Raw genomic sequence first — 24563 nt, forward strand, 5'->3', positions numbered from 1 at the left:
ACATAGTTTTTTTTAATATATACATGTATGCAATCGCCAAAGTAACTATTACCTACAGCGGTATATCATACCGATGGTGGCGGTAGGGTAACAGTTTTTAATGTTTTAACGCGATTAAAGGTTAACTTTTCAATTCAGTTTTATATTCTTGTTATTTATTTGCATCTTTTATAATTAAAGTCAGAAGCCAGCGATAAAGAGGTTGTGATCAAAAAATAGATCAGCATCTGCGTACGCTTTTATACTATGTTTTAGAACCTATGGTTTTATAAGACGTAATCAATCTAAGGATTTAGCTCATAATTCGGCTCAGGATATTATATTTTTACTAACGATCGCAGTCTCCTCGTTCTGAGAGTTGTTGACGACCAACATCTAAATTTTAAAATCTTTGTTTTAAGTTAAGAAAATAACATTGCGCTTATGGAGATTAGTGTTGCCAAAACTCTCAAGCAACTGTTTGAGAGTTGCTTGATGGTATGAATTTAATAATAATAGTACGACCAAGCTTTAATGAAATTATGTCAAATTAGGCAGAGAGAAAGAGTGCTAGATTCGGCGTGACGACAGAAGTTCAGCAGGATCTTTTTACTGTTCCGCATAACGTCTGTCTAGCCCACTGTGTTGTCCAATATCTTGAGATGACTAAAGGAATCTCATCTGTATTTTATAAGAAGTTCGGTCGTTTAGACGAGTTAAAAAATCAGCAGCTTAAAATTGGAAGAGTACTGAGATTAGAAGATGACCCTCAATCTTTGCTATATATGGTGACCAGGAAGTCGTATACAGACAGGGCAAGCTACGAGGATATATGGCGTACTTTAACTAATTTGAAGAAAATCGTGTGCAATTATGAAATCAAGAATTTGGCCTTACTCAAGATAGGCCATGCACTAGATAATCTGGATTGGAAGATTGTCAGAAGCATGCTTGAAGTGATCTTGAAGAATTACTGTATGTTGCATTAACCCAAAGAGATCGTGTCCTTTAAAGTCAGTAGACTGTTATTTCTTCTTGAGGGGGTCATGCAGAGCTGGAGAGGCCTGTAGATTCCGCCATCCTGGGCCTACATATAGAGTTGCTGATCGGGACGCTCAGATTTAAGAAGGAAGTATACTTATATAAATTCGAACCGCATGTTTTATTTAATCTCGCTACAATTTATAAAAAAAGGTCCGTTTAATAGCTAATCTTTAATAGCCGGCAAAATGCATAATTTAGCTAAGAAATATTTTCTACTTATTTCCATGATTCATGGCATATGGTATTCTCACCGAAAAATAAATAAACTGTCGTTATTATAATTAAAATAATATAAAATAAAATTATCTTTTATAAATACTATTTATTTAATTAAAATCATTTTCCCTACTTTTCATCTCTTGTTTCGAATGGGCATTTTTGGTCAATTATGTTAAAAAACTAATTTTAATTAACGTCTGTGGAAACGAAATTACAAATAATACAACTCTGAATCGTCCTTGTGTTTGTCGTGACATCGCTATGCTTCTATTGTCCATAAGAAATACATAGCCCTATCTCCGCAATATTATTTTCTTAAAGTGGAACTCTCCACAATTTTTATGTTAACAAGAGTAATAAAACGGGCCCTAGACAACGCTGAAAATTGCAGAACATTAAATCGTCTTACCACTATCGAAAAGTGAAGGAGTATTTTCAGAAATTCATGGACAGACAAACGTCTGCAATCCTCTTTATTAGAGGAAAAGCTTTATGGTAATTAAGGCAACGGTTTAATTGGGTAGGAGACAAAAATGTCGTAAAGGAGTAGCGCCAGCAGAGGAGATATGTAGAATGTTTCATAATAAAGAGTCATAAAAAAACCATCAAGGAACCTAGAAAAAGATACCATTAAGCAAATTAAATATGTTTATACGGAATTAATCCTTAATTGATTGTAATGAAAATTACATTTTTACACACTACGCAAAACATCTCTAATGTAATCAACAACTATTCTGATGAAATAAAAGTTAGAATTAAAAAATCACATGATAATTTTTTAAAAATGAAAAAATTCTTTGCAGGATAGTTTTTACATTAGTTATATAAATACGATTGACTGAATTTGACGTATATAATTTACTATACTGTGGAGTTGAATCGTGAACGCTAAAGTGTCAGTAGAAATGAAGAAAGAAATCTAAGTTGAAAGAATAATAAAATAAAGAAAACTGCCATATCTTAGACACATAATGCGTGGAGAAAATTATGGTATCTTACGACTCAGAATTCAAGGCAAAACAGGGGGCAGAAAAAGTGTTTTCGTAATGCCGTAAGCCAACAATACAAGTTGCTTGTAAAAAGTAATATGTACGAATATAAAGTTGTATATTGAAGTAAAAAGCGAAACCAAACCAAAATATCGGACGGCAATCCGGAATATTTGACTCTGTCTGCGTGTATGATTGAATGTTTGTTTTTATGTGAACTTTTAAAAGTAATGTTTAATTTTCAATATCCTATTAAAATTTTTGAGGACAATCAAAGTTGCATAAAAATGGCTCAAACTGATACGCTAAAAGCATATTGACGTAAAACATCATTTTAAGGTTCCATAAAAATGGCTCAAAGTGATAAGACTAAACGCTGAAAGCATATTGACGTAAAACATCATTTCATAAAAGATATGGTAAACAAAGAAATTTTGTTATTGGGTATGTTCCTATAAGCAAACAGTTAGCTGATATTATGACCAAGGCACCGCTTGCTACTCAATTTGAATTATTGAGAAATTGTTTGAATATTTCTGAAACTAATATTTAATTATACAGTTTTTTAGTTTATTGTAATTTTGTTTGCAGTTTGTACTTAATTCATTTGTACTTTTGTAGAATCGAGAGGGGCTGTTGATGTACAATTTAGTACTATAACTATTATATGTATGTTGGCAACACGTTTTATTTTCATTAATTTCTACTACTTCATTAACTACTTACTTGTCATTTGTCACTGGTCTTTGTAAACCTTAGCACCTGTACCGGGTGGTCCTATAAGCCGATCTCTCGGCTATATATCAGAAACTATTTATGTTGTCACTTTAGGAGAAAAAATTTCTTTGTAAAAGTGGCCAAGAGAAATCGCTGAAAATAACTTTAAAGTTTCTGGGTTACCCGCCAGGGGGCGTAACCTGTGAAGAAAACTTGGAAAACCAGTTTTTTTTGGGAAATATGCCCAATTATGCCAAGTTTTAAATAAGTAAACTAGAAACAGGCCTAAATTCTGCACAAAGTTGTTCAAGTACTTTTTTTAATTTTTTTCAAATAAAGGGTGGGGGAGAGTGGGAAAGTATTAGTGGATAAATATCTATAACTTTGGTTTGGACCAACCGATTATAACGAAATTAGTGTCATTAGAAGGAGAGTGGATGAGTTAATTTACATCTACTGTAAAATAATTGCATTTAATTTTAATTGTCATAGATAGAGGGTACTTTTTTTTTCCTTATATGACGCATCAACCACGCAGGGTTATTAGCGTGTATGGATTGTGATACAGAGTTAGAACTTAACAATAGAATATTAACTATAGCAGTACATAAATAGAAATAAACCTAGATCTATACACAGTAAAATATTAGATTTTTGATATCAGCTTGCAGTCTTTGAGAAATGCGAAAACATTTTTAGTATTACTGTCTTTTCCAAGAGCACTATTTAATGTTGATGGTATGTTATACATTTTGCGTTGCACATCGTACTTGGGGCACTGCAATAAACAATGTTTTACCGTTAAGACACTTTTACACATATCACACACAGGTTTATCAGTACGTTTTAGTAGGTAGTCGTGTGTTAACCGATTATGGCCAATCCGGAGGCGAGTGAAGGTTACTTGTTGTCTTCTATTGTTAAATTTTGGGAATTTATTATTCTTATCAATTCGTACAGCTTGGTTGGGGAGTTGTTCCATGTATCCTGCCATATTGAATTAATCCTTTCTTTAAAGAATGCTTTCAGATCGGTGTGAAAAACTTTCGTATTCTCTTCTGCGTTTGGGTTAGTCGGTGCATTTTTTGCTATTTTATCTACAACCTCGTTTCCTTCGATTCCAGTATGTGACGGTACCCATATAAAATTAACTTTAATGTTTATATTTTCTGCATGTTTTAGTTCCTTTTTAATGAGAAGGAGTAGTGGATGATTACAGTAAACTTGGTTTAATTCCGTTATTGAGCTGAGAGAATCTGTAATAATGATATTTCTCTTTTTATTTTTGTTAACTATCAGAACTAGTGCTTTTAGTATCGCATACAGTTCAGCTGAGAACGTTGTATATGAAGGTAATTTGTAAGCTTCTGTATAATCTGATGAGTAGATTGCTGCCCCAGTTTCGTCTTCGTTTTTGGAGGCATCCGTGTAAACTTTGAAACAGCTACCATATTTGCTTAATATTTTTAGAAATTCTTGATTAATTTGACTTGCTGGCGTTTCTGATTTGTTTAGGCGCAATAAGCTGGTGTCAGTAGAGGGAAGTCGAATTGTCCAAGGAGGAGGGGTTTGAATTGAGGAGATATCGTAGGTGTCTGGAAAATGGATACCCATTGTTAACAAGTAGGTATGTAGGCGGTAATAGAAAGGGTGATCAGTTCGATTTGAAGTTTGGAAACAACTTTTGAAGCGGTCAGCGAATACGTTGTGTATAACAGAATTATCTTGATTAGACGATACTGCTGCGGCATAAGAAAGACTTAGATATTGTCTTCTAAATGCGAGTGGAATCTCTCCAGTTTCCCAGTATAGAGTTTGTATTGGACTTGTGTAGTGTGCTCCTAAGGAAATTCGTAGGTCTGTATTTTGAATAACATCTATTGTTTTTAATTACGATTTTTTGGAGGAGTTGTAAACAATTGAGCCGTAGTCCAGTTTGGAGCGTACTAAAGCTTTGTAGATATGTAGTAATGTAGAAGAGTCGGCGCCCCATTTTTTGTTTGCGAGTGATCGTAACAAATTTATTCCAGGCTGACATGTCTTTTTCAAATATTCTAAATGTTTCTTCCAAGTTAGTTTTTGGTCAAAGATCATACCAAGAAATCTAACTTCGTCTACATATTTAAGCTGTTCTCCATTTAAATATAAGTTCTTAAGTTGTATTTGGTGACTTTTCGTAAAACATACTGCTTTGGTTTTGAGAGTATTGAACTGAAGACCACTTGTGAATGACCATTCTTCAATTTGATTTATGGCTTTTTGGACATGGTTATGGATGGTTGTTAGGTTCTTTCCTCTACAAAGTATAACTAAATCATCTGCATATAGCCTAGCTTTTACAGGATGTTTAATTTTTGCGGTAATAGAATTCATAGCTACAAGAAACAGAGTAGTGCTAAGGTTCGAGCCCTGTGGTATACCATTTTCTTGATTTTTTGTTGAGGAATATACGCCGTCTACTCTGACCTGAAATTGTCTATTTTTTAATAAGTTTGATATGTATTTGAGTATATTGCCTCTTATTTTTCATTCGCTGAGCGTTTTCAAAATTAAATATTTCCATACTGAATCGTAGGCTTTACTAATGTCGAAAAATATTCCAATACAGTGTTGTTTGATTGCGAAAGCCTCATGTATTTCCGATTCTACATCAATAAGGTTGTCTACAGTAGAACGACGTTTTCGGAAGCCACTTTGTTCTGGTATAATTAATTTCTTTGATTCCAGATACCATATGAGTCTGTTATTTATTATTTTCTCTAGCATTTTGCACATACTACAAGTAAGAGATATTGGCCTATATGTTTCGGCATCTGATTTTGATTTACTTTGTTTAGGAATAGGAATTATTATTGAATTTCTCCAGGATTCTGGAAATACATTTTTCGAAAAAATTAGGTTGAATATGCTGAGTAAGTATTCTTTAGATGGGTAGGTGAGTTTCGTGTGAAGTGAACATCGCTTGAGTTCTTTTCATAACCTAATGCCAGTATATTTGATATTTCTTTTTGAGATTTATATATTACATTATTTTGCTCTAACAGATTTATCGACTTGTATGATTTTGTACCAGATATTCTTTTTACTTTTTTCCATACAGTTGTCATTGGATTAGAACTGTCAATTGTTGAAACGTATGTTATCCAAGATTCGCGCTTTGCTTTTTTGATAGTATATCTGGCTATAGCTCGTAGTCGTTTAAATTCTAAAGAGTTTTGTTCATTTTTCTGTCGTTTGAATTTATTAAACGCTTTTTTGGATTGTTAATTGCTTGTTTGCATTCTTGGTTCCACCAAGGAACTGGATGGAATTTACTGGCGAAGTTAATTGTTCCAATATTTTTATCTGCTGAATCTATTATCAGTTTTGTAATAAAATCTACTTCTTCATTCACATTACTGTTTTGGTTTATGACATGCAAGTTGTGTTGGATGTGGTTTTGAAATTTCTTCCACTCAGCATTTTTCAAGTTCCATTTTACTTCAGGTATAGCTGTAGATGATTCTTCGTTATGGATTATAATAGGGTAGTGATCACTATCGGATGGCTCCAGTAATACATCCCATGAAAGCATATGAGTTATTGATGGTTCGCATATAGACAAGTCAATAGCAGAACCTTCACCCGATCTAATGTCGAAACGGGTGTCTTGTCCAGCATTAAGTAGATTTAGGTTAAATTTTTCCAGAAGGGATTCTAGTTTTCTACCGAGACTCGTTAATTTTTTTACACCCCATAAAGGGTTATGTGCGTTGCAGTCTCCGACAATTAGTCGTGGAATAGGTATTTGATCTAAGAGGTCCGATATTTCGTTATCGTTAAGTTCTTGGTTGGGGGGAATGTATATGTTGCATACGGAAAAGGTAGTTACGTCTTTGATTCTGACTGCAATTGCCTTGAGGTTTGTTTTTAATGGTATTTCTGTACTATCAATGTCGTGCTTTATGTATATCGCTACTCCTCCGCTGGCTATTTTAGCATGTTGTCGATTTTTAAAGAAACAATTTTAACTAAACAAGTTTTTTAGTTTATGTGCAGTGTTGCTTTTAAAATTAGTTTCTTGTAAACATAGAATCATTGGTCTGTATTTTGAGATTAATATTTGCAACATTTCTAAATGGGTGTAATACCCATTTAGATTCCATTGAATTAAACTGTTAAATACTATTATTATGTTAGTATGTGTCTACAGGTGTATCGCTGTCTGCCTCGATATGGAAGTTTGGATCAATTTGTCGAAGAATTTTATTTCTAATTTAAGTGCATCTACTTTTAATTTTTCTGTCATTTAGTTTAGAGTAAATTTTTGTCAGTAGATCTGTGACTTCAGAAATTTTATTGGTATATATTTTTGCGATACTTAGTGGGTCCGAAGATCCTGTACAGTTTTCGAAGACATCTATTAGTTGTTCATAGTTTAAGGGATAATTGGAATTTTGGTCGTTAAATAATTCTTCTGTTGGTTTCAGCATTTCCTCTAGCGTCTTTGTTGGTTTCTTTTCTTGGTTTAATTTAGTCTTTTTCTCTTTGTTTTTTGGTAATTCAAAGAGGTGTTCTGATGAAGGAGTTGGGGACGGTGTAGAGCGCTCAGAAACTGTGCGTTTTGTGGTACTGAATCTGTTTCTATTTGATTAGTTAGGAGTTTTGTACTTGGTGTTTTATGTTGCACAGTTTGTTTCTTCAGTTGGGTTTATTTTGTTGGATGGTACTAGTTACTTCTTTAGTCACCTGATTGTTACTATTATCAATAGGGTTCTGACCGACTTCTATATTGTGAGGTATAAAAGTTGTGTCGCCTGATACAGATACCTTTGCTGGACAGTCTTTTGCTAAGTGCTTGGTGTTTTTGCATATTTGGCAAGTCTGGTTATCTAGAGATAAGTATATTCTGTATGATGTTTCCTCATAAGTAATAACAAAACAATCGGGTAAGGTATGGTTGGTTAAAGGGGATATGTAGGTTTGCCGCCTGAAGCTTAATATTTGCTGGAATTCAGGACTTGAAGTCCCTATCCGTAGAAAAGATAGGGGTGACAAAAACTTGATACCAAGTGCTTGCAATTCAGATTCCAAGATTAAGTGTGGAATGGACGGACATACGTTAGAAAGTACTAGTCGTTGGCTGGGGGTGATTAGTCGACGTGCTTGCAAGAATTGTTAATTAATGTTGATTTTTCCGTGGTTGGTAATAAAATCATCGACCAATTTTTCATTTGCTAAGTAAATGCATATTCTGTTGTTGGATAGCCTTGAACAGAAAATAATGTTGATTGGTCGAATTATTAGGCTTAAACTGTGAAGGTAATCTTCAATTTTAGTGTTGTCTATTGCATCGAATACGATTGCTTGATTTCTTGACGGAAAAACACTAGTAGTTGGTTGTCTGGTAACGGAAGAGTAACTTTTAGGTTGCACAGGTTGTTGGTCTGGTACAGAACTAGGCTGAGTTGACGTAGATGATGATGCCATGATGTAAAAATTAATATTTTGTTTGCCAAAATATTAATTATTTGGAGCCATAAAATACTGGCCTATTTATATAGTTTTCGATATTATTTAAAATAAAGGTACCTTACCAATGTTTATCATTAAAATAAAACACTTTCACAAAACGCGTTTTTAACTTTGCAAAAACAGGTAAACGAATAATTAGAATTTAACGTCTTTACTCGTTGACTGTTCTAATAAGACTCCATAGAGGGTACTTTCAAATAGAAAAAATTAAAATTTGTTTCTATTTAAAATGTTTAATGGAAACACTCATTTATTGTAAATTACAATGGAGCTGGCTTAAATTCGTAACAAAATGTCGCAAACCGCATGTTGATAGCTTTTGTCGAACTCGAGACTAAAAACGCATAAACATAAATAAGTATAGTATTGACTCACCCTTTATTATAACTTAAAATTAAATATGTGAGAGGTCATACAAATATATCGATCATTAAAACTTAATGTACAATTAAATGTTCAAATTGTTTTTCATCGTTGTCCACACAAAGATGTAATCCTTCGCGCGTAGACATAAGAGCTTCTTCAATCTCAGCTGTTGATATACTATTTATTGCGTGAAATATCTTCCAATAAAACAGGCAACTGATTTTCCAGAAAATCCAAATATGTTTCTCCATTTAAAGTTCTATCAAAGAAATATGGACCTACGATCTTTCCATCAACTATACCACTGTTGGAAACAATATCCAACACCTATGCAAAATTATTGGGACGCTTTGTAGGTTCGGGTGTGTTCGGTCGGAAGTGACAGTGTTTCTCCCTGCCACCACCAAAAAGTGACAAGTGACATTCTGCGCCAGTGCATTCATTACGCATAACGCCATTTTTTTTAGTTGTAGTTTTATAAAAAGTAAAAACATACATTAGCTCTGGCTTGTTGCCATCTAATTATTATTATTATTGAACTAGTAAATATTGTATTAGCTCTGGCTTATAGCCATCTAATTATCATAAGTGAATGGTGAATAGTCTAAATTAAATAAAGGTGTAACTACAGTAAGTTTCGTGAGTCTTATTTCAATTAATTAAGTATACAGTCCGCTAACCATCGAGGCTTTATTGTGCGTCTCGTACATAAATTATGGTCCATCGACACAGATGTGGAATCCAGAATTTTGGGAGCCCGAAACTGAAGGTAAATTCTCATATTTCCTGAAACATTAAAAAAGGAGCCCGCCAAATTTAGCGTCCAAACTGAAGTTTGCTGCCAGGCTGCCAGCTCTAATGTCAATAAATAGAACACGGAACGAAACCGTAAGTAAGACTGTTCTCTTCCCTTTATGACAATCATCGAGCCAAGGAACGCCGAGACACCAACTTGGATTTCTGTGCTCTGTGTTCGCGTTGACATTCACCGTTTCATTACGTCAAAAATTAACAATTTATTGGACATAACCCTATTAAGTAACAAATATTTACTTTGATTTCTGTTTTTAAAAATATAAGTATAGGTATTTGGTCCTATTTTTGTATGTATTGTCTTGTGTGTTATGTTTAATTAATATTTTAAAGGTAATTGTTTACTTTAACGACCGTTTTTCTTTTTTTTATCAGTGTTTCAGAATCTCATAGATACATTTTTATATTAAAAATACTTTGTCACTTAACTTAACAAAGCCTTTAAATATGTCTATAAAGGATTTGGAAAAACTGATAACAAGGAAAAGGCAAGCGGTAAGCACTATAAGTCGGGTAAAAAGATTTATTAGTGAACATAAAGATGATCCAGAAAGTTCAAAAAAGGATGATCTATTTTCTATTAGAAAAGACATGTTATGTGAATCATTTAAAACTATAACTGATTTAAATACAGAAATTGCTCATTTAGATGAAAATTTTGATGATGATATTGATGACATAGAAGCTGAATATGTAGATCTATTGGCAACCATCCAAGGAGTTACATCCATGAAAAACAATAAAATCACAGTGCCTTTAGTTCATAATATGCCACAGCATCATGCAACCAGTACCACTAAATTACTTTCAATTGAAATTCCCACATTTGATGGGAAAGATTTAACTAAATATAAATCATTTATAGATATATTTACAGCAGTTATAGACAAAAATATAAATTTAAAAAGCGTAGAAAAATTATTTTATCTAAAAAATTATTTAACACATGAAGCCCTCAGCTTAATAAATAATCTGCCATTAGTGAATGATTCATACAATGAAGCTTTACAAATTTTAAATAACAGATACAATAATGAAACTATGATTATTATTTCACATATTTACCAAGTTCTTGATATACCTGCCATGCAAAAAGGAACTGCTAGTTCATTACGAGAATTTATAAGTAAGGTCAAACAACAAATTGGTGCCTTAAAAAATCTTAATCAACCAGTAGATAGCTGGGATATGCTTTTAGTCTGTATACTGTCTAGAAAAATAGATCAGTTTAAGAATAGGTCATATCAAATTGATAGAGATAGTTCAAGTTTACCATCATTAAATGGATTTCTAAAATATCTCGAAAATAGGGCAATGGCTCTTGAAGCCACTAATAGTACATCTGAAACAAAGTTGAAGGAAAATAAACAACTTACACATTTAGTAACCAAATTACAAAGTAATGTTAAATGTCAATACTGTTCCATCAATGGACATAAACTTTATAGTTGCAAAAAATTTAAAGTCCTTTCAGTCAATGAAAGAATTTCCTTTGTTGATAGAAACAAACTATGTAAACTATGTTTAAACAGCCATACTGATAAATGTAGGTTAAATTTAAAATGCCAAACCTGTCACAAAGGACACAATTCATTACTGCACTTAGAAAAAGTGGCAGTAAGTTCTAATATTGCTCAATCTAATCAAGATGCAAGCACTTCATCGCAATACGATGCTGTAGTAAATTTTAATTCGATTTATAAAAATCGAGCAAATACAATCTTACCTACTGTAAAGGTAAAGGTTAGAACAGCATCAGGTCACAACTTGATTGTCAGAGGTTTGGTCGATACAGGCTCACAGGTTTCTTTGGTAACAAATAGTTTAGTAAAAAGGTTAAACCTAAAGACATACAATAATTATTTAGATATTGTAGGGATTTCACAAAATAGCACAAGAATCCAAAAGGCAGTTGATTTGAATATAGAATCATGTATATATGACTTCAGTACAAATATAAAATGTTCTGTAGTGGATATAATAACAGGGAATCTACCCAAGTTTAGTTTTAATACATCTAAAATACCAGAATTTGTTCAATTGTCTGATGACACTTTTAATCAAAGCGGTGAAATCAGTCTACTACTAGGAGCTGATGTTGTGTTTAAAATATTGCTCGCAGAAAAAATAAACTGCCAAGAACTAATACTTCAAAATACTCTTTTAGGTTTTATTGTTAGTGGATCTGTATCAACCAACCAGTTCTCAAATTTAAATATTGTATGCATGCATACAACTTATAGTGATTTAGACACTGCCATCTCTCAATTTTGGGAAATGGAAAAGGTTCCTGAAGTATTCTTAGAATTTACAAGTGATCAGGAAGCTTGTGAGGCTAGTTTTCAAAATTCAATAAAAATAATGGAAAATAAATATCAAGTTAATCTGCCTCTAAAACAAGAAAATATTAATTTAGGCAACTCTTTTGCTGTAGCTCTTAAGAGATTTGAAAACTTAGAGAAAAGGTTTGTTCTAAACCCAACTCTATACTTTGATTATAAAAAATTCATAGATGAATATATTCAACTTGGTCATGCTAAAATTGTTCATTATGATCCAAAAATTTTAAATAATGGCGAGGTTTATTTTATGGCTCACCATCCAGTAATAAGAGAGGATAAGAAGACTACAAAATTAAGAATAGTTTTTGACGGTAGTATGAAATCTAAGAGCAAAAAGTGCTTAAATGATTTTCTATATAATGGTGCTGTTGTACAAAATGAACTATTTGATATATTAATCCTATTTAGAATTTATAAATATATTATATCTACTGATATTAAACAAATGTTTAGAATGATACTTATTCACCCTGAAGACAGAAGATATTTAAATATATTATGGAGAGAACCACATAGTGAGCTAAAGTGTATCCAGTTGCAAACAATAACATATGGGTTACGAAGCTCATCGTTTCTAGCTACTAGATGTTTAGTCGAACTAGCCAATACAGAAGGACAAAATTTTCCTTTGGCAGCTAAAGCATTAATAAATAATACCTATGTAGATGACATCCTAGCAGGAAGTGATACTATAGAAGAAGCAAAGAAACTCAAAAATGAACTAATTTCTCTTTTGCAACTAAGGTCATTTTCCTTGCACAAGTGGTGTTCAAACGATCCAAGAATAATAAGTGATATCCCCAAAGAAAATCAACATTTTGATGAAATTGACATAAATAAAATCAACTTTGTTGTAAAAACATTAGGTTTATCATATGATACCATTACTGATAATTTTAAACTGTCATCGCCAAAAATTAATATCAATGACTGTCTAACAAAAAGACAGGTATTAAGCTTTATATCAAAATTTTATGATCCTTTAGGATTAGCAGGTCCAGTGTTAGTCAAAGCAAAAGTTATAATGCAGACAATTTGGCTTCGTAAAATTAAATGGGATGAGGTACTGCCTAATGATTTGCAGGAAATTTGGAAAAATTTTATTACTGGTCTAATAAATATGCCAGTTTTAAAAATTCCAAGAAATTTAGCCTTTACTGATGCTGAAAGTATTGAACTTGTAGGGTACTGTGATTCATCAATGCAAGCATATGGAGCAGCACTTTATGCTCGAACTATTTGTCATGACACAGTTAATGTTAATTTAATTTGCTCAAAGTCTAGAATCGTTCCAATAAATAAAAAGTTAACTATACCTAAACTAGAGCTAAATGGTGCCTTGTTGTTAACTAATTTAACTTTTAAAATTCATAATTTGTTAAAAGCAAATATTAAAAAGATTTTTCTTTATTGTGACTCAAATATAGTATTGGCTTGGTTAAAAACCGAACCTGTCAAATTAACTCCTTATGTAGCTAATCGTGTTTTAAAAATTCAAAACATGTCCACAAACTTTAAATGGCTTTATATTAATAGCAAAGAAAACCCAGCAGACTGCCTTTCTAGAGGCTTGGAGCCTAATGATATTGAGTTGCATCCCTTATGGTTTACTGGTCCAAAAATGCTGTTGGACAAAAATTTTGCTCATAATGAGCTACCTGTTCAATTTCCTTATCCAATGCCTGAACAAAAAGTTAGTGTACATGTTATACAAACAAAGGAAAATACATTCTTTAAAAAATACTCCAATATAACTAAACTGCAAAGAATTACAGCATACATTCTACGATTTAAAAATAATTCTCTAAGTAAATTGAAAGGCACAGAAAAATTTTCTGGTAATTTAAATTTGATAGAGTTAGATAATTCTTTAAAGGTAATTATAAAGTGTCAACAATATTATCATTTTTCTCAGGAAATTAAAGATCTTATATCAAATATAGTTTTAAAATCACCATTAAGTACGCTGTCTCCTTTTGTTGATGGTGATGGGCTTTTAAGAGTAGGTGGTAGATTACATAATTCTAACATCTTATATACTCAAAAGCATCCAATAATTTTGCCAAAGGCTAGTCATGTTACAGATCTCATAATAAGGCATGAACATTTGAAATTACTTCATGCTGGTCCCAGGCAAGTGCTAAGTTCATTAAATTTAAATTATTGGTTAATAAATGGAAACCGAGAAGTAAAAAAAATTACTAAAAAGTGTGTAATATGCTTCAAATTTAAAGCAAAATGTTCTGAACAATTAATGGGATCTCTACCAGAAACAAGAGTTTGTGCTGCTAGAGTATTTCAAAATGTGGGAATAGACTTTTGTGGGACTTTTCTCGTCAAGCAATCGAGAATAAGAAAATCAATAAGCACAAAAGCCTATATAGCTCTTTTTGTGTGCTTTTCTGTAAAAGCTATCCACATGGAACTATTATCAGACCTTACTACTGAAACTTTTTTAGCAGCATTTAAGCGCTTCATTTCTCGCCGTGGGAAGCCTTTGAACTTATATTGTGATAATGGATCCACGTTCAAGGGTGCTAACAATCAAATTAATAACTTTTATAATCAATCAGTAAAAATAGAAAATGTCGGTTTAAATGAAAAAATTAAATTTAGTTTTATTCCCAGTTACTCCCCAGTTTTTGGTGGTTTGTGGGAGGCTGGAGTAAAAAGTGCCAAATACCACATAAAAAGAGTCATGGGCACAAATGAGCTCACATATGAGCAATTTAATACATTAATTGTACAAGTGGAAGGTATCTTGAATTCAAGACCACTTATGGCTATGTCACAAGATCCAACAAATCTGGAATATTTAACACCAGGACATTTTCTTATAGGAGCCCCCATAACCAGCTTTCCAGAACCTGATATTACCGAAGTTCCAAAAAATCGTATAAAATTTTGGAATCTCTGTACTCAAATGCAACAGCACTTTTGGAAAAAGTGGCATCAAGACTATTTAACACAGTTGCAAAATAGGCCAAAATGGAAAAATAAACTACCTAATTTAAAGGAAGATATGTTAGTCTTACTAAAAGAAGACAATATTCCATCATTTAAATGGGCACTTGCACGTATCACCAAGGTTATCCCTGGAAAGGATAAAATGGTTAGGGTTGTTAAAGTTAAAACCAAAAATGGGACCTATGTAAGATCAGTCACAAAGGTGGCAGTATTGCCATTCTATGAATAATTCTAAATAATGTAAATAAAATTAATTAAGTGTAAGAAGTAGTATAACTAGTATTTTAGATAGTAGCTATATTTGTAAGATTTCACATGAAATGCTCTGGCCCCCAGCATGTTGGAAACAATATCCAACACCTATGCAAAATTATTGGGACGCTTTGTAGGTTCGGGTGTGTTCGGTCGGAAGTGACAGTGTTTCTCCCTGCCACCACCAAAAAGTGACAAGAGACATTCTGCGCCAGTGCATTCATTACGCATAACGCCATTTTTTTTAGTTGTAGTTTTATAAAAAGTAAAAACATACATTAGCTCTGGCTTGTTGCCATCTAATTATTATTATTATTGAACTAGTAAATATTGTATTAGCTCTGGCTTATAGCCATCTAATTATCATAAGTGAATGGTGAATAGTCTAAATTAAATAAAGGTGTAACTACAGTAAGTTTCGTGAGTCTTATTTCAATTAATTAAGTATACAGTCCGCTAACCATCGAGGCTTTATTGTGCGTCTCTTACAACCACACCAAACATTAAGACTTCATCTACCTTGAACCTGCACCTCATGTATCCAGTGCGGATTTTCTTCAGCCCAATAACGCATATTATGCAGATTAACACCACCCGCACTAATAAACGCAGCCTCGTCTTGTAACGAATAAATATTTTGCCTAACTCAGGGTAAGAACATGGGGTAGAAATAGGGGACAGAAACTATGGGGGCGAAGATAAGGCAAGCAAAACAATCGTTACTTGTGCGAACGGCACTCAGGGGGTTGTTGGAGAGCTGGGGTCGTGGATAAAAGAATGGCAAGGGGGTTGAGATTGGGGTAACTACCAAAATATGAAAACAAGGGGTTACTTGCATAAATCTCCTGGACAAATGGGCAAAAAAGACAAGAAGAAATACCTTCTGTGGAGGAAGCAAGCTGACGACGGGGACATCCTATATAAACATTTTACAAAATTTCTTCAGTGCCGGTTCACAAATCTTATGGTGATTACTCTGTTCTAAACTGCCATATTGCAACGAGTATTATCACCCTAACCGGTCTTAATAACACAAAGAAATTGAATCGACTCGCGATTTTTAATTACTCAAACATCTTTCTACTCTGACTTCTCTTGCTTCACTCCTCGATGCCTTACATTTTACAAATTTCAACGCAAAATAAATTCCCCTCGCACCTCAAAGCTAGTTTTTACCTACAAACTTAAAACAAACAATCTACCCTTTTTTGACCTCGTTCTTAGCAACGAACCGACAAAAAAACTTCTTGATTATTTACATTTAAATTGGTTAACTGGAAATTTTTTACCTCACAATACATACAGAGAATAGGGGAATATTAATGTAAACAAAGAAAAAAAAATATTCTCAGTTAATACGTCTTAGAAAAACCGTATACCTGACTTGCAATATTATATTAGGGGACTCGAATGAAAACAAATCGTTGTTCAGCGACAAAAATAACTGAATACCAAAACTTGATATTTAGAATCTCAACTTAAAATGCCATAATATATTGATCGTTTTAAAATTCATTTGCAAACAGAAAAACGAAAATATTCCACCAAATTTAAAACGCTACAGTCTATCCGCAAAATCTTTGACATGATATGCGGTTGTTCTTCTAGAAAACCTCACATCTAATTGCAGTAATCCAGCCTTACATCAAAATCTCTCTCATGTAAAGCTTGGTGGAAAACTACATGATAAGAATGCAGTCTAAACAACAGAACAACAAATATTGGTGAAAAAGAAACCACTATATTTACTAAAACTCAAAAAATATTGAAAAATCCACAATTCCACAATGCCACAATCCACAAGACAAATCGTGCATAAGTATTTTTAAGAAACGGATAAATGAATAAAAGCGCTGTGTTGCCGTTTTTATCGAAATATTAAAATAACAGTTGAATCTAAAGTTTAAAGGAAATTAAAAGTTTCTTATAATATGAAAAACTAACTTGTGATGTTTTAAAATTCTTAGAACAGTAGTTTTGGGTATGTTTAATTCTATAGAGATTTGCCGACTACTTATATGTAGATTCTGTTGATTTAAAGCAAGAACATTGATTGAATTATCTTCCGTCATACCTCTACTACGTCGTTTAAAACAAGGTCGATGAAAACTACCAGTTTCTCTTAATCTTCTTGCCTTTCTTTCAAATACTTCTTTGCCATAATGTCTCCTGTCAGGATATCTTACAGAATATATACGTGAGGCAATAGCGGCATTTTGGTGACATTCGAAATAAACTCCAATCATATCAAACAATTCTGCATTTAATATACTCACGCATTATTAGTACTGATAATTAATTACTAATATTACCAATATTAATATCTATTGAAAAAAGTGCAATCTTCAATTCGAATTATAATATAACACTTCTTAACAATCTATTGTTTGCTGTGAATAAATAAACAATATGAACTCCCAGTCAAATGTATTGTCGTAGCCTACTTAGTTTCGAAAACACTATTTTTAATCATATGAAATAATAATGGTCAAATTAGGTATCAACATTAAGATTCTTCTGCTATAAAAAAATTTGAAAGTACCTACTGATTTTTTTATGCGTTTTGATTCATATCTCGAGTTCGACAGAAGCTCTTAACATGCGTTGGCGCCATTTTGTTACGAATTTTATCCAGTTCCATTATAATTTACAATAAATAGGTGTTTCCATTAAACATTTTGTAAAAACAAACAAATTTTAATTTTTCCTATTCGAAAGTACCCTCTACCTATGACAATTAAGACTAAATGCAACTATTTTATAGTAGATGTAAATTAATTCACCCACACTCTTCCTAATGAAACTAATTTGTTATCGGTTGATCCAAACCAAAGTTATAGCTATTTATCCACAAATACTTTCCTACTCTCCCCCACCCTTTATTTAAAAAAATAAAAAAAAAGTACTTGAACAATTTTGTAGAATGTAGGTCTCTTTCTAGTTTACTTATTTAACACTTGGTATAATTCGACATATTTCCCAAAAAACTGGTTTTCAAAGTTTTCTTCGCAGGTTACACCCCCTAGCGGTTAGTTCAGAAACTTGAAAGTAATTTCCAGCGATTTCTCTTGGCCACTTTTACTAAGGAATTTTTTCTCCTAAAGTTATAACATGAATAGTTTCTGATATATTATAGTCGAGCGATCGGCTTATTGGACCACCCGGTACATGTAAAACAATAAAACTTATTTCTTTTCTAATTAAATGTAATCATAGTGTTATTATTATTAACCTTCGTAAACATAATTTTCATTCAAATTAATTGTAGCTTGATACCATTGAATGAGCTTTAAATTCTATAAGAGAAACACTCACTCATAATTGTTTAAAGGTGCTGGCATAATTTTAATATGAAAATAAGTTATATGTAAATTTATCAATTAATATAAATACTGTGTGTGTATGCAATCAAATTACGGTACCTGTGATGTTGATGTAATACTTCTTCTTCTTCCTCAGTGCACTGGGTTGACTCGGGAACAGAATCTTCTCAAAAGGTCACGTGGTCAGGTTACACAAAAAATACTGGAGTGTTTATCGCGCCGATTTATACAAGACTATTTCTAAGATTGAAGTGTGTGTCGTCCCGTAGCTTTGCTCCCTAAAGACTTTTAGGGGGGGGGGCGGACTGTAGAGGTCCGTATTAATTGACGATTGACAATACATACCCACACGTTAATTAAAGAATTAAATATAAAAATAAAATAATAAAAATTATTAATAAAAACTAAGACTATGTGTGGAGGGACACTTAACATTCTCACCCACCAAAATGCATTTTTGCATTTTTAGTCAATATACGGCAAAGGGCATAGCTTAACCAAAGGTTCACCTTTCGCGGTTTGTACGATAGCTACGCGAGCAATATCATCTTGACCGAAAATTAAAGTTTTAATTCGACCCATTTGCCATTGTAAGGGAGGCTTGGTCTCATTACGTATTAGTACGAGTGTACCTATATTAGGGTTACCCTCATTTTTATGCCACTTCGAGCGTTGATGAAGAGTATGTAAATATTCTCTGCTCCATCTTTGCCAAAAGTCTGCATGTAATCGTTGCAGCAATTGCCAACGACTTAGTCTATTTAAATGAACATCACTGTAATCCCGATCGGGAATTATCTTTAAAGGCTTTAGTGTAAGAAAATGACCAGGTGTTAACACTGAAAAATCATTTGGATCATTACTGACAGGACATAAGGGCGACTATTTAAGACAACCTCTATTTGTATGAGTAATGTATTGAATTCTTCATAGGTTAAGACCTGTTCGCCTATGACTCTAGACACATGTGTTTTTACGCTTTTTATACCCGCTTCAAACAATCCACCAAAATGGGAAGCTGCCGGAGGATTTAAATGCCATGTTGTTGTTGTTGTTTGTTTGGGTTTATATGACTGCGGACACTAAATCCATTCGCCAATCTTACAATTTTTACTCATTTTTTCATTAGTCATTGTTTCTTATACAATCTTATCCTAAATCTATTACTAAGTAGTATTTATCTCTAATACATAGTCTTTTTTTTTGTAATTTGTTTCTATTTTTTTTTTTTTTTTCTATCAGGTGCTTTTTAGTTATTTATAATTATAAAATAGGTGTTGAGGTATTTATTATTATTATATTTTTTTTTTATTTTTTTATTTTCTTTTTTATTTTTTTTTTTTTTTTTTCATTTTTTTTTTTTTTTTTTTTTTCCAACAAATTACAAAGAATTACTTACTCTATATTTACAATTACAATTTGAGTTTAATATCTAAAACATGTTTATACAATAATCTATATAAAACCTCATTGTTTTCTAATGTTAATAAATAATTTAAATTAATGGGATGGTGGACATCGGTAAAAGAATACAGCGAATTTAAAAAATTATTAATCTTATTAGATATAAGAGAACAGTCCAAAATCTTATGTTGTAGGTTACCTATCTGACCACAAGTACATTGTGGACTATCAGCTAGGTTCATTTTAAACATATATGATGGTGTAAGACAGTGGTTAAATCTCATTCTGCATATAGTTCTTGTCATATCCTTTGTCGATTCCATTTTAGAAAACCAAGATTTATCCGTAATATAGTTTCTGATTGCTTTGTAATGGTTTCCTGTATTTATATTCTCATTAATATACCTTTCTTTCCATTCTTTCTTAAGCTCTTTGTATATGTCTGATTCTATATCTCTAGACGTACAAAGATAATGAGTTAATACTCCTTGTGTAACCGCGTTTTTTGCCAATTCATCTACTATTTCATTTCCAGTTATTCCACAGTGGCTTTTAATCCATGCCAACTTAACAGTTTTGACTTGTTGCTGAAGTTCTTTAATTTTATTTATTATATATAATTCAATGTAATTTACTTTTGATTTAGGATTTATGGCACCAATTTTACTTAAAGAACTTTTGCTGTCACTATAAATTATAAACTTTGAATGATTTATATTAGATAAATATTTTAGTGCTTCCACTATAGCTATTAATTCAGCTGTGTATATACTCATGATGGAATTGAGTTTAAACATTTTACTGTTTTTATTATTGTTATCCCAGTATGCACATCCCACACCTTCGATACTTTTGGATGCATCTGTATATAGCATATAATAACCTTTGAACAATTGTGAACTGTCAGATATAAACATTAATTTTCTTAAAGATAAAGGTAAATTGCTGTAATCCCTTAAGAAGTATACCTGAACTTGTTCCAGAGTATTAAAGTCAATATTGTAATTTGGGTTTAAGTCATATTTATATAGTTGTTTATCATATATTGTCATTTTTGAATAGAAATCTACTATATTTAGAGTTTTCTTTTTTATCCAATATTTTTCTGTTAAGTCTGCTAAGAACAGCTGGTGTATTTTGGATATTAAACTTGACTTTTTCTCGTACAATCTAACTAAAAGTCTGACTCCAAGTTTTTTTCGTCTTATATCCATTGGCATTTCACAGCATTCGACTTGTAGGTTACTAATGGGTGTACTTCTTAGGGCTCCTATACACAATCTAAGGCATTTATTAACGATTTTGTCTATTTTGTTTAAATGACACTGTGATGCGTCACTGTATAATATTGATCCATAGTCGATAATAGCTCTTATATTATTTTTAAATAATAACAAAGAAATATTTGGATCTGCTCCCCACCGTAAGTGTGACACGAATCGAAGAAGATTTATTCCCTTTTCTGTTTTTTTAACTATGTTGTCTATATGTTCTTTCCAGAGAAGCTGTCTATCAAGAGTAATACCCAAATATTTAACATAACTTTGCACTGGATAGTAGACATTGTTTATTAAGATGTATTTGGGTATCTCTTTTCGTTTTCTTGTAAAAATACATAATTTAGTTTTGGAATCAGATATATTTAGTCCATGTAATTTACTCCATGTTTTAATATGTTTGACTCCTTCTTCAATGGATTTGACTGCATTTTCTATTTTAATATGTTCTTTATAAATGACTATATCATCGGCAAATTGTAAAATTCTTGTGGAGTTTAAACTTTTTGCTAGATCAGCAGTATAAATTAAATATAACAACGGGCTTAATATTCCTCCTTGAGGTAAACCATCCATCGCTAACCTTGGACCAATTGCGTTACCATTTACCGATACATAAATTTTTCTACAGTCATATAGTTTTATTATTTTTTGACAGAAACATTCGGGAAGACCTATTTGTGTCATTTTGTTATATAGTATACTTAAATTAACGTTGTCGTATGCTGATTCAACATCTAATAAAAGAGCGGTTACTGAAGAATTTGACGTAAACGCTAAATTTATGTCTGTTACCAAGTGGCTCACTGCTTCCACAGTAGAATGATTTTTTCGAAATCCAAATTGTGTTTGTGATATTTTATTATTTTTTTCTAACCATCTTCCGAGTCTAAGTTTTATCATTCTTTCCAGTGTTTTTATTATGCAAGAGCTTAATGAAATACCTCTATAAGATTCTGCCGAATCAGAATTTCGATTTGGTTTAAGAATAGGAATCACCCGGTACTCTCTCCAACTATCTGGAATATCTTCTGATTGCCATATTTGATTAAAAATTTTTAATAGTGTTTCTTTTCCTTTTTGATGTAAATTTGCCAACATAATATAATGTATATTATCTATTCCCGGAGAAGTGTTTTTCTTGTTCTTAAGACTTATTTCTAATTCGTATAAACTAAATGGCACTGAAAGTGGATGATTAGAGTTTTTCCTTTCCATTACATTAATTTTTGAAAATATATTATCTGGACATAATTTTCTCAAAAACTCCTCAACCCATTCTCCTTCGGTCACTGGATTTATTTGTGGTTTAAAGATGTTATTTAAACGTTTGACTTGATTCCACATATTTTTTATTGGTGTATTTTTGTTTAAAGTTTCACAAAAATTTTTCCATGCATTACGCTTACTCCTTAATATAACTTTCTTGGTTTCTGCTACACATTTATTATAATTTATATAATTTTGTATATTGTACTGTAACTTAAACTTGCGCAAAGCAAGTTGTTGTTCTTGAATAACCTTTTTACAATTGTCATTCCACCAAGTTTTCCTAAATCGTGGACTAGTCCCTGTTCTTTTCTCCGGTATACATATTTTACAATATTCGTTTAATTTATTTAAAAATTGTTGGTAATTTAAATTATTATCGAGTTCCATGAAATTATCAGTGATAGAAGAGAAAAGAGACCAGTCCGCTTTATTTATATTCCATTGGAATTTTGTATTTACACATTCAGCTTTATTAACATCAATATTTGACTTTATAACAATAGCAAAATGATTGGATCCCAAAGTATTGTCCACAACATCCCAATCGAAACAATGACTAATATTTGCTGAGCATATTGTAAGGTCTATTGCCGATTTATTAATACTGTTAGGTCTACGCAGCAAAGTTTCTTTGCCATTATTTAAAAGTACGAGATTACAGTCCTCAATAGCTTCTAACAGATTTTTTCCTATAGTGTCTACAGTACTACAACCCCAAACATAATTGTGGCTATTAAAATCACCACCAATTATAAAAGGCTTCTCCATACTATTGAAAAACTTTTTCCATTCATTTACTGTAATTTTGAGATTTGGTTTTACATAAATAGAATAAATGTTAATCTTTTTACCGGTTTTAATTTTAATCGATATGCTATTACACATTACGTCATTGATTGGATGAAAAGTAGGACTATTATAAAAATTAATTTTTTTTTTCAATAGTATGGCCACACCACCATATCCATCATCCCTATCGTTCCTAAAGATATTATAACCCGTAAAGTTAATAAAGTTACTTTTTTTTAACCATGTTTCTGATATAAGTCCTATATCTATTTTATTGTCATACAAAAATTTTTCTAAATAACCCTTATTTGTTTTAATTGACCGCATTCCATTGAAGAAATGATATGTTAGCCATCACGATTTAATAATAATTGTGAAATATTGTTTTTCAGTAACAGGAATGTTTTTTCGTCTAAATTGTGATTAATCTGATTTAAAGTTGTTGAAATAAAGTTTACTATAATTTCTCCTATATTACTTTGATTATCGTTTTGTATCTGTGTTTTATTATAATAAATAGGGTTGTTAAAATTATAACAAGGTTGACTTTGTACTTTTGGTGTTTGCAAGATTTTTCTGTGCGCTTCCATTATTTCTTTGTCTACATTACTAGAATCAATACTATTTGATCGTTTTCGTTTATAGATTGTATATTTATTGGAAGTACTTTCTTGTTCTTTACTTACTGTTGAATAATATTTTCTATATTTATTATTAGCTTCGTAATATGTTATATTTTCAGTATTCATAATCTTTTTAATATACTCCTGTTTTTCTCTTTCCATACAATTTGCTCCCTTGTCAGTAGGGCTATGTTTTCCTTTGCACAATACACAAAATAAATTGTTCGGATTGGTACAATTTGATTTATTATGTTCTTCACCGCATCTTTCACACCTATCTTTTCCCCTACATTGAGCACGTATATGCCCAAATCTCAAGCACTTTAAACATTGTAACATTCTGGGTGTGTAATTTTCAACCTCGTATATCATTTTTTCTATTACTACGGTTGTAGGTATAGACTGACCTTTAAACGTTACTATTACAGTTCCAGTTTTTACATAAATGGTAGATCCATTTTCTTGTACCACTTTCCGCATTATTCTTTTTACATGTAAGACTTCAAACCTCATTCCAAACTTAGGTTGAATTAATGATAACAAATCATCCTCTTCTATCTCTTTATCTACAGACTTTATAACTCCTTTCCTTTGTGTAAAAAACGTTGGAATATATGCCTCGTACTGTTTGCTTTTTAAATTTTCAGATTCAATTAATTTATTAGCACTA

At 31.9% G+C, this 24563-nt stretch overlaps 2 protein-coding genes across 2 annotated transcripts in view; one reads left to right on the forward strand and one right to left on the reverse strand.

Annotated features, from left to right (window-relative positions):
* Positions 1-24563, reverse strand: part of LOC140452637 (multiple C2 and transmembrane domain-containing protein-like) — a 114949-nt gene that overhangs the window by 84439 nt on the left and 5947 nt on the right. The window lies entirely within an intron of this gene.
* Positions 10092-15182, forward strand: LOC140452640 (uncharacterized). The gene is made up of 6 exons (XM_072546959.1): positions 10092-10434; positions 10627-11973; positions 12061-13320; positions 13414-13679; positions 13902-14119; positions 14615-15182. The coding sequence occupies exons 1-6, from the start codon at positions 10092-10094 to the stop codon at positions 15180-15182; spliced, it is 4002 nt and encodes a 1333-aa protein (XP_072403060.1).

The sequence above is a fragment of the Diabrotica undecimpunctata genome, chromosome 11, assembly GCF_040954645.1.
Source record: "Diabrotica undecimpunctata isolate CICGRU chromosome 11, icDiaUnde3, whole genome shotgun sequence".
NCBI classification, from domain to species: domain Eukaryota; kingdom Metazoa; phylum Arthropoda; class Insecta; order Coleoptera; family Chrysomelidae; genus Diabrotica; species Diabrotica undecimpunctata.